The following is a 17680-nucleotide window of genomic DNA, read 5'->3' as shown; positions in this document are numbered from 1 at the left end:
CATTTTTTTTAAAAAATTACAGTCATTTATGTAGTGTTGAGGGTTCTTTCTCTGGGTTCCAGGACTTTCTTCACTTCTTTAGCACGGGGCACCAAGGCCAGCTGGTGCTCTTTTAGCACCTTTGAAAGATAAAACTAAATCCTGCTTCTTCAAGCCAGGTATAGTTCTCTCTACCGGCCAGGTTAGTCAATACTCCTTCAGCAATGCAGTTGGTGACCCAGCATTCCAGCATTAAATTTCATTTTAACAACTGATTTTCTTCACTGAGAACAAGCAAATTCAGTAAAAGTGGAGATTGGATCTAATGCATTACTACAGGCATGATCCCAGAACCTATCAAAGGACATAGTACTTCCTATGTCTGTTAGGTGAAAGGAAAGAAGAAAAGGTGGGGCAAAGAGAGAGAAAAAATAAATTCTCAATACATGCTTATAAAATTGATTTGTATCAATAATAATATTTTTACCATACAACAATTTATTGACTATGAAGAACTTTTGTATGTTCCATCTCATTTAATTCTCAAATAAATCTGTGCTATCAGAGCTATCTCAGCTTTATAGATGAAACACTGATGTTCACCGACTCCATTTACCATTGTTGTTTTGTTGTGCCATTCTTTAAATGAGACCTGGGCAATGACTGCATGGGGGGAAAGAACAACACGGATGACATTTGTGCTCTGTTTTACAGAGATCTGGGGACAGTCCATGGTAGATAAGTAAGTGGGGGCTCCAGGCACAGATTGCTTTTGGAATCAGGAATATTCTCTTCTGTCTTTGCTTCCTGGGGGAGTTTTGCCTCCTTTGCAGTTTTGCCATAGAAACTCCAAGGATTGTATGATCCCCAGTAGTTCTTGTGTCCCATTGGTTCTGATGCCTTCTGGAGTCTCTCCAAGACAGGGTTCACACAGACCACACCTGGCATCTTTTGAGAGGTCACAAACCCAACTCTGATATCTTGAAGTCCTTAGATTTGAGTCTTTCCAAAAAAAAAAAAAAAAAAGACTAGGGTGCTGGGTATTTCCTCAAATACTGATTCCCACTGGGCTTCTATTCCCAGCAATGCTGACACTCACATCCGGTGCTCCATCCCCTCCAACAGGCCTGCTTACATCCCATTTCTATAGCACCTTTCCTTGGCCAGCTCAACACACATGGAAAATAAACAATAACATGAGTTTGGACGTTTGCCAGCCTCTTAGGGGCCCAGAAGCTGCCACTAGTTACCAGACCCCCATAAACTAAAACATTTTTTGTTCCTCTTGGTACATATCTACAGGGTGATTGATTTACTGTTTTTTTTTTTTTTTAAGGAACCCCTCAGCTCAGTGACCCATTAACAGCAGAACTAATTCACTGAGCTACGATAACAAACTTACACCCGCAAAAGCATATCCAAGGCAACCATGAGCTTTGAAATGTTTGTTTGTCTTAGGATCTCTGATAGATGAGGTGACAAAAGCAGTTGGATCAAATTCAAAATGCAGAACAGAACTGGGTTCTCAGGGCTGGGGAGAGCCCTCCTCGGGACTCCCTCCATCAAGAAAGGAAGGTGGAGACACAAAGGCTTTTCCTCCAAGGATGCTTCTCTCTCAGGCCTAGTCAGAAGTCACATAGGGGTCTAGTTAGTGTGCCCTGTTCAGTGCAACGTGCTCAGACTGGATTTGTGCTCTGTGCCTGGCTTAGCCAGGGGCATAGCCACTAGCCAAATGTGACCAGTGAGCACTTTGAAATACAACTAATGTGATTGACTCCTTGACTTAATAAACTTAAATTGTTTGAATTTTAGTTGGAAGTGGCCACATATGGCTTGCTACCATATTGGTTTGTGTACGGCTAAAGCAATTTTTGAAGGTTTATTACATGCTGGATCCTTTGCAAAATTTTAGAGTCTTCTCTCTCTCACTGAATCTTCAAAATAACCCAGAAAGTATGGTTTAGACAGCTCAAATAACTTGTCCAGGATCAAACACATAAACCAAGACAAAGGTGAGATTTAAACCCTCTGCTTTCTCACTGCAAGAGGCTCTGTTATTAGCAAATTGTTTTTCTGTTCTTGGAAGGTTACGAAGTTCTGAGTGTTTAATTTAAGCAAGCGTCAGGTAGATGATAATGGTAAGTAGAGGCCAGCAGCCAGACAATAGCCAGAGTGCTGTGCGATGCCTCCTTGTCAGAGAGTTGGTAGCAACTCCAACTCTACTTTTTGAAGGGCATAAGCCATGGGGACTCCTCAGGGAGGACCTTCCAGTTGAGAGCCCCTTGAGAGTGCAGGAAAATTATCATCTTTCTTTGTGCTAGGCCCTTGTCTCTCTCTCTCACACACACACACACACACATGCTTTGATATAGAAGTTCTATGTCTAAAGAATGTATTTTGAAAAAAAACAGTTTAAAGACTTTCCAATAAAAATGTTGTTAGTAATATTTATTTTTAAAATATTTATTTATTAAGTATTTACGATGTGCCAGTTATAAAATGCTGATATGTATAAAAAAATTTGAAACCACTTAGAAGTTTAAAGATAATGATTTGCCAAAACAAATCACAGGATATCCATATGCTAGGACATTGGGTGGCTACTAAAGATGATGTAGTGATGGCGGATGGGTATGGAAAGAAGCCCACTAGAGCCCAGCATTGTAGCATAGTGGATAAAGAAACTCTGCAACACTGGTGCTCCATGCAGGAAAACACTCATGTGCTGGCTGCTACACTTGCACAGCTGATCCAGTGCCTTGTAATGGCCTGGAAAAAGCAGCAAAAGATGAGTCAAATGTCTAAGTCCCTGCCACCCATGCAGGAGATCCTTGAGAGGTCCTGGCTTCAGCCTGCCTTAGTGCTGGCCAATCCAGCCCTTGTGATTATTTGTGGAGTGAACCAGCAGCTGGAAGACTGCTCTGTCTGTATAACAGAATTTTTTTTCCTTTTTCTTTTTTTTCTTTTTATTTATTTATTTTATTTTCATTGGAAAGTCAGATCTACAGAGAGAAGAGACAAAGAGAAAGATCCTCCTTCCACAGGTTTACTCCACAAGAGGCAGCAATGGCAAGAGCTAAGCCAATCTTAAGCCAGGAGCTTCCTCTGGGCCATGAGGGTGCAGGGTTCCAAGACTTTGGATCAACCTCTACTGCTTTCCCAGGCCACAAACAGGGAGCTCGATGGGCAGTGAAGCAGCCAGGACACAAACTGGCAGCCATATGGGATCTTGGCAGTTGCAAGGCAAGGATTTAGCCACTAGATTATTGCATCAGGCCCGTCACAGCCTTACAAAATAAATAAGCAAATCTTTTTAAGGAAGAAGATGTAGTGTGGTGATTTCAGCATGAAGTTTGGAGTTAAGGTGACAGAACCTGAATCCTCCATGTCCTAGCATTTGATCCCAGACAAGTTACCCTTCTCTCACAGTCTCAGTAACTTCATCAATACCATGCAGGAATGGCAGGTATAATATAAAAGTAAGGGAACCCAAACTGTTCTGCATTCCATAAAGACAATTAGGAGAATTATTTGTTAAGTGATTAGTGTTGAAAATGGTCACAGAACCATATATGTATTGTGTGTGTATGTATGTAATATTGACAATTACCGAAAGCTGCTGCCAATACATTCATATTTGCATGTACACAAAATGTATTAATTATGAGTATCATATCTATATAATCAGTTTTCTTTGTAACTTTATTTTTAGCATATTCCAAATGTTCTGTACTGAATAGCTGTAACTCTTAACTATTTGTCATTATCAGTATTATTTTTTAAAGCAACAAAAGATAACTTTTGCAAAAGGCCACTCAGTATTCTGAGATTAAGTCAAGCAGATATCATCATTCAATTAATTACAGAAAGTGAAAATAAAACTGTCAGAAATCAGTGTATTGCCTAAGATTCTACAAGAAGCCAAAGCAGATTCGACTTCTTAACTTCTGCACACTATAACCTTACAGGTGGAAACTTCTTGATAACAAAGTTCAGATAGCAACTTCAGGGCTCTGTATCAACAACATGGACTCCTCCCCCTGCTCCCAATAAACTGCTCAAAGTCCTTTCTGCTTAGGAACAAAATGGGGACAGAGGACCAAGATGAGCTACTGGTCCTGGAGAACGAGAGCTTCAGATGCAGGTATCAAGAAGAGGTGATTAAGGGCAAGAAGCCAAGTGGGGCTGGCTAGAAATACGCTAATTAAGACAGAGCATTTGTGATAAACAGAAATTCTTCAGGATTTTCCCCCAAGATGTTGAAAGCAGCTGACTCTCTAGGAGATGTACTCTGGGACTGACATTTTCTGACTTTAAACCTTCAAGCTCAAATTCATTTCTGTTCCCCTAATAAACTGTATCACCCATCAATGTTTACATATTTTAAATGACATGGAGATGGTTAATTTTTAAGTTACAAAAGGAAAAGAGAAAAATAGCAAATGCATCAACTCTATTTTAAATCTTATTCGTCTTGATAAATGCTATATATTACCCAGCTTGTTGAATCTCCACAGTTCTATAGGTTATATTTGGTTTAAAATTTACACGTGGTGGAACTACGTCTTAATATTACATCATTTTTAATAATATCATATTTGCTCCTATTCTCCATTTTGGGCCTTAAAGCATACAGCAATTCCCCTAATCACTTACAGTTGTGTTATTTTTAATAGTTTTACCATCATCAGTGTCCTTCAAGAAACATTCTGAAAATACATTTTTGCTTGTATTTTCCTCAAGTAGCTACTGAATTCATGAATGTGGTATTGCTAGATCAAAAAGGAATTCATGCTTTGTGTTCTAGTCTTTAATTTTCTTCAACTTTTCCAATTCTACACAAGTACACACAACACACATACAACCTTGCATTCATTAGACAGTCGGCATCTACTGAGCATTTGATATGCACCAGACTTGGTTTTTGACATGCACCTTGACGTCAGCCATGTTCTCAGATGAGCATTCTTGGTATCATTACCATCTCCCCCTAACATATGGGGAAACTGGTGGCATAAAATCACCTGCAGATCTCATGTGCACTAAGTTAACCATGTAGCATAATGTCTTCCTTGACCATCGTGTTCCTCTCCTTCACCTATTCCATGGCTCTTTCAGGCCTAAAAAAAGGTGAAGTGCAAAGTTCACATTAACTTTGAAGAAGCTACATGATAATCTCATCCCTCTCAGAGGTGTTTGGACTCCAGACAATGCAAATCCACCAAATGTTTGGTATTCAAGGAGCTATACCGTGCATCTGGGCTTGAGAGAAACTTACTTGATTAGTCACTCTAATGCAGTGCTTTTTAAGGGATGTCGGGCTCTGTTGCTTCCTCCAGACATGTTAAAGACTTCCCCGGGGAGCTGTAAGGGAGATTGTCAAAAATTACTGAGGGGATATAAGGCAGCTCTGTACACAAATCTCCTGCACGTTACTCCCTTCCTTAAACTGAATTCGCAAGATCATGTCCAACTCTCCAGCATCTGCTCAAACTTATTTTTTGTTTGTTTCATAAGGAGACCTGGGTTTGTGCTGGAGGATTTCCAGTAGTGGATTCATCTGAAGATCTGATGAGATCCAATCTCCTCTGTCTGGGGTCCAGTTTCAGAAATCCTGACCAGGCAGACCCCTCCAAGTAGAGTTTTGAGAATCCAAGCCGGAGCAGTGCTTTGCCTTGTTCCAGGGACAACTGAATAAAACAGGTGGAGGACGAAAGCAGAGGCAGCCCAGCTTCTGCTCTGGAAACCAAGTGTTCAGATACCTCTCTGTGTCCACCCCCTAGAAGCACTGAAAATCACTATATTTTAAAACACACACACACACACCCCTAGAAGATTGTTTTCGAAGCCCCTTCAATTCAACGTATGTTACCATTTGTCCATGCCTGTGTGAAACTTTATCCATCCAAAGTTTCATTTCTGCTCCAGAAAAGTTCTTACATAGATGAGAAACACTACCTTGCAATCACCATAGCCCCGTTTCAAGTCCCAGGTCTTTCCCAGCTCCATGACCTTGAAAGCTGCCCTATTGCCACCCTCAGTTTCTTTCTCTGTAAAATAGGGAAAATAATAGCAAACATTCCAAAATTATCAACTGGAGAAAGAATTAAAGGTAAGCAGAGCATGTTGTACCATGCTTACCACCAGCACTCGATGAATGTCTCAATGATACGTGCTGGGAAAGATGTTACTGTTCCTGCTGCTGCCATGTACTTTGAGGTCTGCCTGATCCTCTCTCTGATCTATGATCTTTGTATAGGACACTGGACCTCTGTCCCGTAACTTTATCCTTTTGCAAACTTAGCCACATAATCTAATTGACCTCAAGTACCTCCTCCTTTGAAAGTTTTTGGGTTACTTATTTCCTCAATTACTTTCCTGGTGTTAGACATCACACACATTAGCAGCCTTGAAACAATCTTAATTCTTGTAATGAACTGGCCTCAACTACTTAGCTAGAAGTAGCTCTTCAAGGGTAGAACCTTTCAAAACTTTATCCTTCCCCATTCCTTGGCACATAGCAGAGAATATATAGCAGACACTCAGAAGGACTTTATGAAGGATAATATTGCCAGGTTTGTGAACAATGGAATTAATTAATGAGAGGGTGAAAGGATGAGTTGGGGAATCAGTAAGGTCAAGAAATGAGTAAAGAACTAAATGAATGAATGACAGGTATCAAGTGGGGGATGAGGAGGAGGAGACGATGAGAGATTGTCGACTGAGTGACCAGTGAATTGGGGGCTGCAAAAGGCAGCTATCGTGCCATTGTCCTCAACCGTGCCCGCTGGACAACACCCTCCTCAGTCTCGGGTGCAGTTTTCCAGTTTTGTCTGCCCTTTCCCTCCTCTTGTTTCCTCCTCTCACCTGTCTCCAGAAGTGATGATCACACGAAATTATTCACAGATCATTAACTTGAGCACTGGAACAGGCAGCCCTGGGTTGGCAAGGAAACACTGGGGTTCTAGCACTCAGCTGTGCGAAGACGTCATCATTCTCTCGCATGCCCGCTCCAGCAAGAGCTCCTTGCTTATCTCTCCCTCTGCCTGCTTGCAGATGACGACTGTACAGACTCCTTCACGCCCAATCAAGTCGCCAGAATGCACTGCTACTTGGACCTGGTGTACCAGGGCTGGCAGCCCTCCAGTAAGCCGGCTCCTGTTGCCCTTGCACCCCAGATTGTAAGCCACACTACAGATTCTGTGACGCTGGAGTGGTTCCCACCCATCGACGGCCACTCCTTTGAAAGGTGAGTGTGTCCTATGAAGTGTTCATTCCTTCTTTCTCCTGCCAACAAGAAGGAAACTTGGATGAGTAGTAACCTTGGATAAAGTTTACGCTGCGTTTTTTGTTCTTCAATGGTTCAACACAGTAGGCTGGATATATGGGAAGCTTGTGAATTTTGATTCAGGGACTTAATGAATGATTGCTTATCTAAATGAATATGGACTGATGCATATTTTTAATGTCTTCTTTATTTCAATTTTTAAATTAATCAGCTTCACTATATGGTCCCAAAGGTTCTGGACCCTTTCCCTCTCCCCCTATTGATTTCCCCTATTTTATTAAAATAATATAGTCCTTCAAAAGCAATCATAAGTCCATCACTCTGCTATTTAAAGTGTATCCTGACATTGTAGGTGTGGAGGATGGCAGAGTCCACATTTTTAATGTGAGGACGTCTACATTTGCTTCTTATTAGAAACTTGGAAACCTCTATTACCAGGAATGTCCTCTGGGATGGAGATAGTGTTCTCATGTTCATGAGCTCAGAAGGTGAAATTGCCTCCAGTTAATGGGCATCAACCTTTGTGTTACACTGTATACAATTCATATTATACATGAAAGCATATATGTATGATTCAGTCCTAAATGTGTGCATACATGTATATGTATATATAATACTTCAAAGGCTCATGGATTATGCACTTAAAATTCAATATAGTTACTGCGTTAAATTTTGAAACACATGCCCTTAAGAGCTCTTTCAAAAAGCTTATGTAAAATGAGTGCTCTAAAAATATATTTATGACTTCCAAAAATTTGCACCAGAATAAATGTATCCTTTATTTCCATTCTCCCACAAATGTTTGAAATATCCTATATAGATAATAAATAATCACAATTATGATTGTATCTCATGTTTCTGAATGTGGAATTTTAGAAAGCAAGGGAATGATAACTATTGCACAAGGTGTCTCAATTCTGATCCTCTGTCACTACTTTGATATATGACCTTAAGCAACTTGCTTTCCCTCTGTGTATTAATCCTCTCCCCAAAAAGTAGATTTAATAATGCCACAGTGGCTTAAAGATGGACATCTGAATTATGTGGTCTTTCATGGTAGCGGCTTTCAGGCAAGGAGAGCTCAGGGTTTAAGGGAATAAGTCTTTAAAAGATCATGAAGAAAGAACAAGTCGTCTACATTTACTCTGGAGCTTTGGTGTGATTTGGGGAAGATCAGTGTAGCCATTGTGCATACATTTCATTCAGTAGCAGTGGTGGAACATTGATGATGTTGAAAATAATAACCATAATAATAACTAATTAGTGGGATTCTCTTGTGGTCACTGCTGTTGATCGTGTGCTAACTATTTAGTAAATGTGCAGAGCCTAACTTAATCTTTCCATTAACCCTGTCCTAAAGAGATCATCTACTTCATTTTCCTGGGGAGAACTGGAACTGAAAGAAGCTGAGAGATTTGACCCAAGTCCAAAGAAAGTGGTGGGGACTAGGCTCCAATTCATATTCTGCAATGTCTGGCCTCAAAACCTCATATGCTTTCATCGAGCTGTTCCAGAATGAGAGTGACAGGCGAGATACTTCACCTCCTGCCTAAAGTTCCACAAAAAGATTACAAGGAGCACTATGGGGGAGGAATTGATTTGTGTGTATGTACAAAGGGCTAAAACAGATTCTTCTCTAAAGACAACATTCAAATGGACAACCAGTATACATAGAATGCTCAGCATCACCAGCTTTTATGAAAGTGCAATTAAAGCCTGTTAAAATGAGCATTATCCAAAAGACAAAAGGTGTGTTGCTGAGGGTGTGAAACAAAAGGGAACCTTGGGATGCCTTTCATGGAGATGTGAATGAATAAAGCCAGTATGGAAAACAGCATGGAGGTTCCTCAGAAAACTGAAAACAGACTCACCATATGATGCAAAGTTTGCACTTCTGTGAATTTATCCAAAGGAATTGAAATGCTTCCCTAAAAGGTCTCTAGATTCCTATGTTGATTTCAGTATTGTTTACAGTACTTAAAATGTAGGAACAGCGTGGGTGACCAACCATCAGATGAATGGATCAAGATGAGTGTCAACTGGGATGTTATTTAGCATTATAAGAATAGAAATCTTCTTGCTTGAAATAAAATGGATGAAGTTAGAAATGTGCTAAATTAGATAATCTAAGCACAGAAAGACAAATATTACTATTTCATACGTGAAATCCAAAAAAGTTTCATTTGCTGGATTATATGGTAGCATGAGGGATACCAGAAACTGTGGGCACAAGGTAAGATGCTGATCTAAGAATAGAAAGACCAATGTAGACAGAATGTTTAAGCTTCAATGATCTATTCAACAGCCAGTCACTATAATAAATAATAATGCATTGTATATTTCTAAGCGGTTAAGGATACAGATTTGAAATGTTTTTCTATGATAACTTATGAGAGGTGATCAATTAATTAGCAGATTGAATCCTTTCACATTGTAACCATGTAACAAAACATTATGTTGTAGCCCACAAGCAGATTACATTATTATATTCTACGAAAAAAAGGAAAAGCTTTAAAGTTTCCTAAAAACATATTAGCGCATGGCTTCACATTAAATGTGGACTCTAATTTTTCACGTTACCCTCAGTCTCTGACTCTAGAACCTCCCTTTGGCAGCTGGATCAACGTGATCACTGAGAAGGGAAGTGGACCCCCAATCTCTGTGGAAGCTCCCCTAGTCCTGCCCCTTCCATCCTCCTTATAAGCTCAGAGTGCAGTTTAGGAAACCTCTTTGTGACACTTCAGAGCAGGCTTCCAGCAGCCTGTGGATTTATTTATTTTTTATGTGGTGATGAGAAGTATCAGTCTTTTGGTCAAACCTTGGCCTCAATTCCACTTTTAAAATGGAAGTTTTTTAAATGAGGTTTCCTGTGTATGTATTTAATTTGTATTTCATAAAGCAGTTATTGTCCATTAAATAAATACCATCTGATTGTTGGAAACCTATTGGAGGGTTAATTGTTGTGTAATGAGATATGTCTCTATTACATAGTGCTCTCAGCTTCAATCAATATGTTTTTAATAACCTATAGTCAGTTACTACTTTAGGTTCATACAATAGCTATTCTGTTCAGTCTAAGATTTCATAACAGAGTTATCAGATGTTAAATTAAAACTGACATGTTGGAAATACATCTAATTAGGGTTACCAGCTATGTAGACCATACCCTATAGCTACAGGAAGCTGATGCACATGTTCAATAAATTGTTGTAAAGAAATAGAGCTACATTTTATGCGTATAATTCTTCCATGCACGTGGAGTTTATACTCCTGCAAATCAGCTTAATAAAGAAGTGCATAAGCTTTGATGTCATACATTAATTTTCCGCTCTCAGTTTTATCACCCCAGTTGATGAGACCCTAAGCCAGACATCTCACTTTTCTGACCCTCAAAGTCTTCTTCCACTTGCAATTGTGTTCATTTCACCTAGTTTTGGTGAGGAATTAAAGAAAAGGTAACATCTAAAATAAGCCAAGCACACAGACCGACTGTATGTTCCAGGAATAATAAGTCCCATTTTTACAGTGTTTTCCAGAGTTTTTTAGCTACTTGAAAACTCTCTTTCCATGAAAAACCTCTGGTGTTTTCCACTACATCCATCAATGCCAATATCTTGCCCCTGGCCATGCTCACATCCTCCTGCTGTTCTCACATCTGTGGTCTAAGAGAATACAAGGGTTTCCCTTAAAAAAACATGTTGGATCCTCCCACAGTCTATATTCTCACACATGGGCAACTGAATAAATAATTCAAGGCCACCCCTGGCTTTTCTAATTCTTTTTATTTTTATCAGCCTTGCAAACATGTGTTGACTGAATGGTTTCAGTTTTCCGAACAAATGGCTATGGTGCACTATTACCAGACTCCTGAATATAGAACCGAGAGACCCAGAGCTGAAACCATCATGACCTTGTTCATTTCCCCTTTTCACTTAGCCCTCAATTTTCTGAGACTTTCTCAAATGAAGTTCCTCTTCCAAATCTGACCATCAAAAATGATTTCAGTAATGATTTTCTCAGTTATCTCAAAGAGGGTGCCTAGCTATTACTATCCTAGTTGCATGAAACAGAATATAATAGATGAATCACAGTGGATGCCTTAAGAGCACTTTCCATTAGGGCTTTCAGCAATACTGAAGATATCTAATATCTTTACTGCCTGTGGCTGTGGAATATGTGAAGAGAGGCTAAGTATGTGTTAGGAACCAGAATTCAAACTTATTTAATTCTAATTATTTGATATTTAAATAGTTGTGTATGGCTGGTAGCTGCCATACTGAACAGTGCAAATTTAGACATTTGAACTTTCAATCTCATGAACGAGAGTAAAAAGATAATCGGTATATTTCACAAGCAGAATTAGCATCCTGCTTGTGAAACATATTTTGGCATATTCAAGATGTATAACACACAACGCTTTTGTTGTCAGTAGGATGAAGATCTGTTCATCCTTCAAACTGTTTACAAGGGATTATTTATTTGCCCATCATTAAAGTATTTACTATGGACGTGTCAGAAGCTCAGTGAACCTCATTTGACTTTATGTTTTATCACTCAAAACAAAGTATTTAAAGGAATGATGTCATGGACATTAAGGTTCCTAAGTCTGTCAGTGTATTTGTAGCTTCATTGTCATCATGAAACTGTTCACACAGTTCAAAGGATTGTGTTCTTGGAGGAGAGTTTTCCAACATTAGCAGTTCTAAGCTACTATCTTCCCCAGATTACCTACGTGCAAATTCTTAGTAACTTCAGCAATAACTACATTTTTAAAATAAGTAGAAAATTTATAGGGTATAAAATAAATTACTTTATGTTCCTCATTTCAGAAATATTGCCAGTGATAATTTATCATAGAAGTTGTTTCATCAACATTAAGATACTCTTTATATATTAGGTTTTTAACATGAATTTTCAAACCTGATATTATAGCTTACACATTTTCTATGAAGTTATATAACATTTATCATTATTTTTGTAATTACCACTTATCACTTCAGGAAGTAGTTTAACCCTGAGCTAATTAATTATTCTCCTAACACTGAATGTTAGTGTTCGTGCAAAGTTTCTATGTGCTTTTACACTTACAGTGATAAGGGTAATGGTGCAAGGTTGCAATTGGAAGGTCTAGCCTCAGATAGTCATGGCTATTAGCAATGTATCTGAGTGACTGGTGCTCATTCATCCAGCCAGCCACCCATCAAACATCTGTCCATTCATCCATCAACAAATCCTGACGAACACTCTCAGAGTATGTGTTTGACTCTGAGTGGAAATACAATGTCAAAAAAACATGGACACTTTCCTTCAAATCTCATAATCCATGGACAGAAATTCACCTGTGAACCTAAAGAATCTTTATAGAGGAAACAATTTCCATAATGTATACAGAAGGGTGAGACACATCAACAAGGTGAAATCAGGATAACCTAACATAGCACAGTCACTAGATGGAGACCAGAATGGAAGTAAGCAAGGCTGGCGTGACAGGAGGAAGACTACAAGTCCTGCAAGTGCCATGTCAGAGGACAATAGGGGCTAAAGCCACGAAGCAGGCCAGCATGGCCTGAGCTGTTCAGAGATGTGATTATTGCCTGCATATGTGAGAAGGAAGATGGGCACATTCCAGCAGACTGTGATCTTATGCACATATGTAGACATGCTCACCCTGAACATGTGATTCCAGAGGTATGACGAGCTCTGGTGTAATGACAGAGTCCCGGGCCTTGAGATCTGACTCCTCTGCATCCCTTTAGGTAGCCAAAGTATGCCGATTTTTTTTCTAGGAACAACTCATAAAATATCAACAAGAACATTACATGTTGTAAAACAATGAATTGGGACTAGGACATTTCATGACATCATTCCATGATTCATTTTCCAGTCCTCCTGCAAAGACTGTTCAGATTTACAGAGTTTCAGGATCCACAACAGTACAGGAGAAGAGGACTCATCACTCTCTCTTACCCACAAGTGCCTCCTCCTCCTCCAGGCAGATGCCAAATCCAGAGAACAAGTAGGATCCCAGATGCCGTTATGGCCAACGGGAGATTGAATCCAGATACACAAGAGAGAAGGAGAAGCCACCGTAATATTCCACTTCTGAGGTTGGTCCCATTGAGGGATTGGCTTACCGCTTGGAAAGCTGCTAAAATGAATTAGATGGTATAGTAAGGAAAACTGCTTTTGACTGTTAAAATTAAGGACTGACTCATTTATCCCCCGAATGTCAGGACTGGAAGGTTCTTTAGGCTTCATCTAATCTGGCCCACTCATTTTCAAGTGAAAGAATCATGCCTTTTCCATAGTTAATATCTAGAATACAAAATGACACACATCACATACTTCCTGACAAATACTGCTGAAAAAGAAACTTTAGGGGGATAAAAATGGGGCAAATAGTTTGTTCATAGTCACACAGAAATTATTCAGTGAAATTTTTCATGCTGGAATATATTCAAATTGTTGCAGGTAGTATGTTCTTGACATGTCGTTCCCAGGCTGCTTGAGATCAAGATGTGTATCGTGAGTACAGAATATGTTTTAGACATAGGCAGGATGCTTGCTAGGCAATGGGGAAGAAGTTCAGCTACATTTTTTTTGGAAAGCATAGCATGTGAACACAGAGGACCAATCACTGTAGCCGTTGCCTGTAACCCATCCTGTCCATTGCTCATTCAACTGCTCCTAAGTCGGTGTCTGCTCCCTCTCTCCTTGGTCTCCTAGAGAATTGGGATCAGCATGTGACCTTTGCCTGGAAGGGAGAATCCTGATGCAGTACGCTTTCAACGCCTCCTCCCCAATGCCTTGTGGCCCCTCAGGACACTGGAGCCCTCGGGAAGCAGAAGGTAAGTCTACCTTCTGGAAGCACATTCATGTGCTGTATGTGCAGGAAATCACTCATATAATGTTTCTGGAGTCTTGGGAGTCTGACTTGTTTTTCCCACACACTGTCTCCTTTGAATTTAAGAGGACCCTTGGAAAGACAGTGTTCATGCAGTCACTTGACAGATTTGTTTTTTGCACCTGCACTATCCCAAATATGTTATTCCACATAAATAAAGGCAATAAATGGCCATCAATAGCCCAAGGCCTCCTCTGATAAAGACATAGTGTGTTTGGGATGCATGTAACCTCCAGACCATAGCTGCCTATGTATACACAAGGCTATATTAGATTTAACACAGGTACTTTGGATCTCCAAAGCATCAGTTGACTTTCATTCTTTTTTTTTTTCTGCTGCTTCTGAGAACTACCCAGGGCATTCCCACATATGTCACAACATTTCTTTTGATGTATTCCATGCATGCTGCTTTTTGGTGTCCATTTCCCTGCAAGACACTTGAGTAAAACACTTCACAACTGCAGTTCCCAAGCTCTATCCACACTCATGTCTTTCTCCACCTGATGTCTTCCAGGGCTCAAGAAGCCAACCATCCTGTGCTTCCTAGAGCATTGTTGTTTTCTGTAGACATTAAATAGAAGTTTTTGTTAAATGCTTGTTATTGCATTTTATTAGTTTGTTCTGAAACCAGACTGGTAGACAGCCATGTCTGTCTTTAATCGCCTCCCCAGTGGTGCTTGGAGAAGCACATGTTAACCCTACCGCTGCCCAGGCCTTTTTCTCCTGTGCGGATCAGCCCATGCCCACCATCACTGGGCAAGGTCACTGTTGTACCAGCTCACCAGAGGGAGCAGAATCAGTCCCCTCACTGAGCATCAGAGAGAACTCCGCTACCCGCTATATTTTTAGAAAGAAGCTTGGAAAGGAAAGGCCAGAGATAGACTAAAGTAATAAAAGGATCAGAGGGGGAAGTGAAACTGTATTTTGTTTTCTAAAGTAGCTTAAAATAAAAATGAGAGTCAAACTCAGGAACTCTAAACAAATCCATCTGGAATGTAAAGTGACAGGGACGTTTAGGCGAAACCCTCAATTCAGTCTCACAGAATCACAGGCTGCCGGACAAGGAAGGGAAGCGTGGGGTCAGGAGCAGCCCCAGACCTCATCCAGGGCAGGAATTACCGCCATGAACTTCCACCTCCATCACAGTTACAGTAACAATTTTTTCCTGCCAAACTAGACCTACTCTGAGTTCTGACAGAAGAAACTGCATGCCACTGACGCTTGGCAACACCTTGCATGCTTACCTAGAGTAAACTCATCTCGCCTATGACCCCTGTAGGGACTATGGGCTAGGCACACCCCTGGGTGCATATGCATCTTCCAGGCAGTTATGAATAAATAAATGAGACAGTTATATTTCAGTGCTAAGAGACCCTTGAAAAAGAAGTGTGATTTGTCATGGATCACTAGTAATTGGACCTCTTCCAAAAGTGGACACAGGCTTCCCAAAATATGTCCTAATGCAATGAACAAGGTACATGTCAGAATGTGAAGACACTCATAGGTTTGAGGGTTTTTCAAAATATCCTCATTGTCAAAATTATTTCTGTAACATTAAGAGTGTACCTCAACAAGTTAATGCACAACAGAATTAAAAAGTTTAGGGACCAGGGAGGGCAACACAGCAGATTAAAGCATTGCCTGAAATTCCAGCTTACCATTTTGGAGAACTTGAGCTCCAATACCAAGTACTCCATTCCTGAGCCAGCTCTCTGTTAATGTGCCTAGGAAGTCAGTGCATGATGCCCTAAGTACTTAAGCCCTTGCCTCCCATGTGGGAGACATGGAGGAGGTTTATAGCTCCTGGCTTCAGCCTGGGTCAGATCCAATCTTGACTATTGTGACCATTTTGGAAGTGAGTTACTAATAGAAACAGATCTCTGTTCCTTTTAAATAAATGAATTTTTAGAATGATAAGGTTAGGGGAGAATCCCTGCCTGGGATCACCATATCCAATGTTGAAGTTCCTATGATTGCAGACCCTGGGAGGCAGTAAGTTCATGTGGAATACCTCAGTTGAACTTTCAACTTCAGCCTACTTCAGCCATGAATGTTTAAGGCATTTGGAGAGTGAACCTGCAAATAAGTGACTCATTCTCATTTTCTCAAATAAATGCATAAAACTTTTAAAAAGCAAAGCTTATTTGGGTGCCCCAGATTTTGAAATCTCTGTGAAGTGTTTTTTACTATACATGTTCTACAAGCATTCTGAATATTACTCGAATGCAGGTTTCAGAAATTTTTTTCCATCAAGATAGATTTATCTTCAAGTATGTTTTCATGAAATGTTTAAAATATCTGCATACTGTGGCATCATCAGCTCTTTTCACACTTATTCTTTTCTTAGAGGATGGTGTATTCCATTGGGTATATGACATTTGATTTCATTAATGCTCTGGTAGCTAATAGATCACATCCTTATGTATTTTTAAGGCTTAAAATTTCTTCACTCTAGTTTTAGTTGCAGCTTTTGTGTTTCTTTTTCTACTTTTCATAATGTATCTATTTCATTACAATAACTACTAATAGATACAGATTCCATATGCACAAACTTAGCAATGTTGTACAAATTTAAATAGGCTTAAAGTATAAAGAGCAAGATGGATGAGGAAATGGTTGGACAGGTAAGGTGGTAAATCACAAGATGAAAGTGGGTATCAGTTTATGCTGAGGACAGTCGGAATGCGTTATTTGCTTGGGGAGAGGGGTGTTTGGTAACATAAACATTGCTTGAACTGCTCTGTGAAGGGAATGGCACACGAATGCTAGTGGGAAGGAAGCTGTAAAGTAATTGTTGCCAAATTCCTGGTGAGGGATGGCAAAGGCCTGGGTGAAATCAGAATAAGAAAGGAGAGTACTTGCTGAATTTTATTTGAAAGCTGATGGTGGTAAGGCTTCCTCCTGAAACTTCTCTGGCTAAAACATGGCTAAAACCTTCCGGGTTTCTCTTACCTTCTGTTTAAATGGTACAACTTCTAGATAGCTCTCCGTATCTCCAACTACCCCAATATCAGTGGGTGATGTTTCTTCCTGATTTTTCCTTTACAGTCTTAAAGTGCCATATGCAGGATGGAATTCAATGAAAGTCACTGAGCCCGTTCTCTGGGATGACTCAGGCTTGCCCAGGAAACCTAGCTGCCCCGGGTTTCCCTTCTATGTAAACTGAATACACACTGGCCAGGAAAAGACACTGTTCTTTTTTTAGAACATCCTATTACAGACACTGTGCTCCATTTGGCTCAGACCCTTTTAATATCCTTGAAGAAATAAACTTTTCCATGAACCAAGCTCTGCAATTTATTTCTCAACTCATTTTCATCCTATTTATCTTTGTGTGTTTAAGTTGTTGGACTTCCCAAACTAACATAAAGCTCCCAAACCCATGAGCCATGCCAGACATATCTGTGGGGTTGGGGAAAGAGCACAGTGTGGGGTTGGGCAGATGATCTCAGCACTGCATCAACTGACTCTTTGCCCCTGCCCAAGGCCCTCAGCCTTCCTGAAGATGT

The 17680-nt window shown here is 40.0% G+C and overlaps 1 protein-coding gene across 1 annotated transcript in view; it reads left to right on the top strand.

Moving 5' to 3' along the window:
• PAPPA (pappalysin 1) overlaps positions 1-17680 on the top strand; it is a 246820-nt gene that overhangs the window by 63498 nt on the left and 165642 nt on the right. Inside the window, exons 5-6 of the mRNA XM_036496589.2 lie at positions 7036-7228; positions 13994-14115. Of these exons, the coding sequence (XP_036352482.2) occupies positions 7036-7228; positions 13994-14115 (315 nt within the window). The remainder of the gene's footprint in view (positions 1-7035; positions 7229-13993; positions 14116-17680) is intronic.

Source organism: Ochotona princeps, chromosome 14, assembly GCF_030435755.1.
Source record: "Ochotona princeps isolate mOchPri1 chromosome 14, mOchPri1.hap1, whole genome shotgun sequence".
NCBI classification, from domain to species: Eukaryota; Metazoa; Chordata; class Mammalia; order Lagomorpha; family Ochotonidae; genus Ochotona; species Ochotona princeps.
This window is presented reverse-complemented; position numbering and strand designations above follow the sequence as displayed.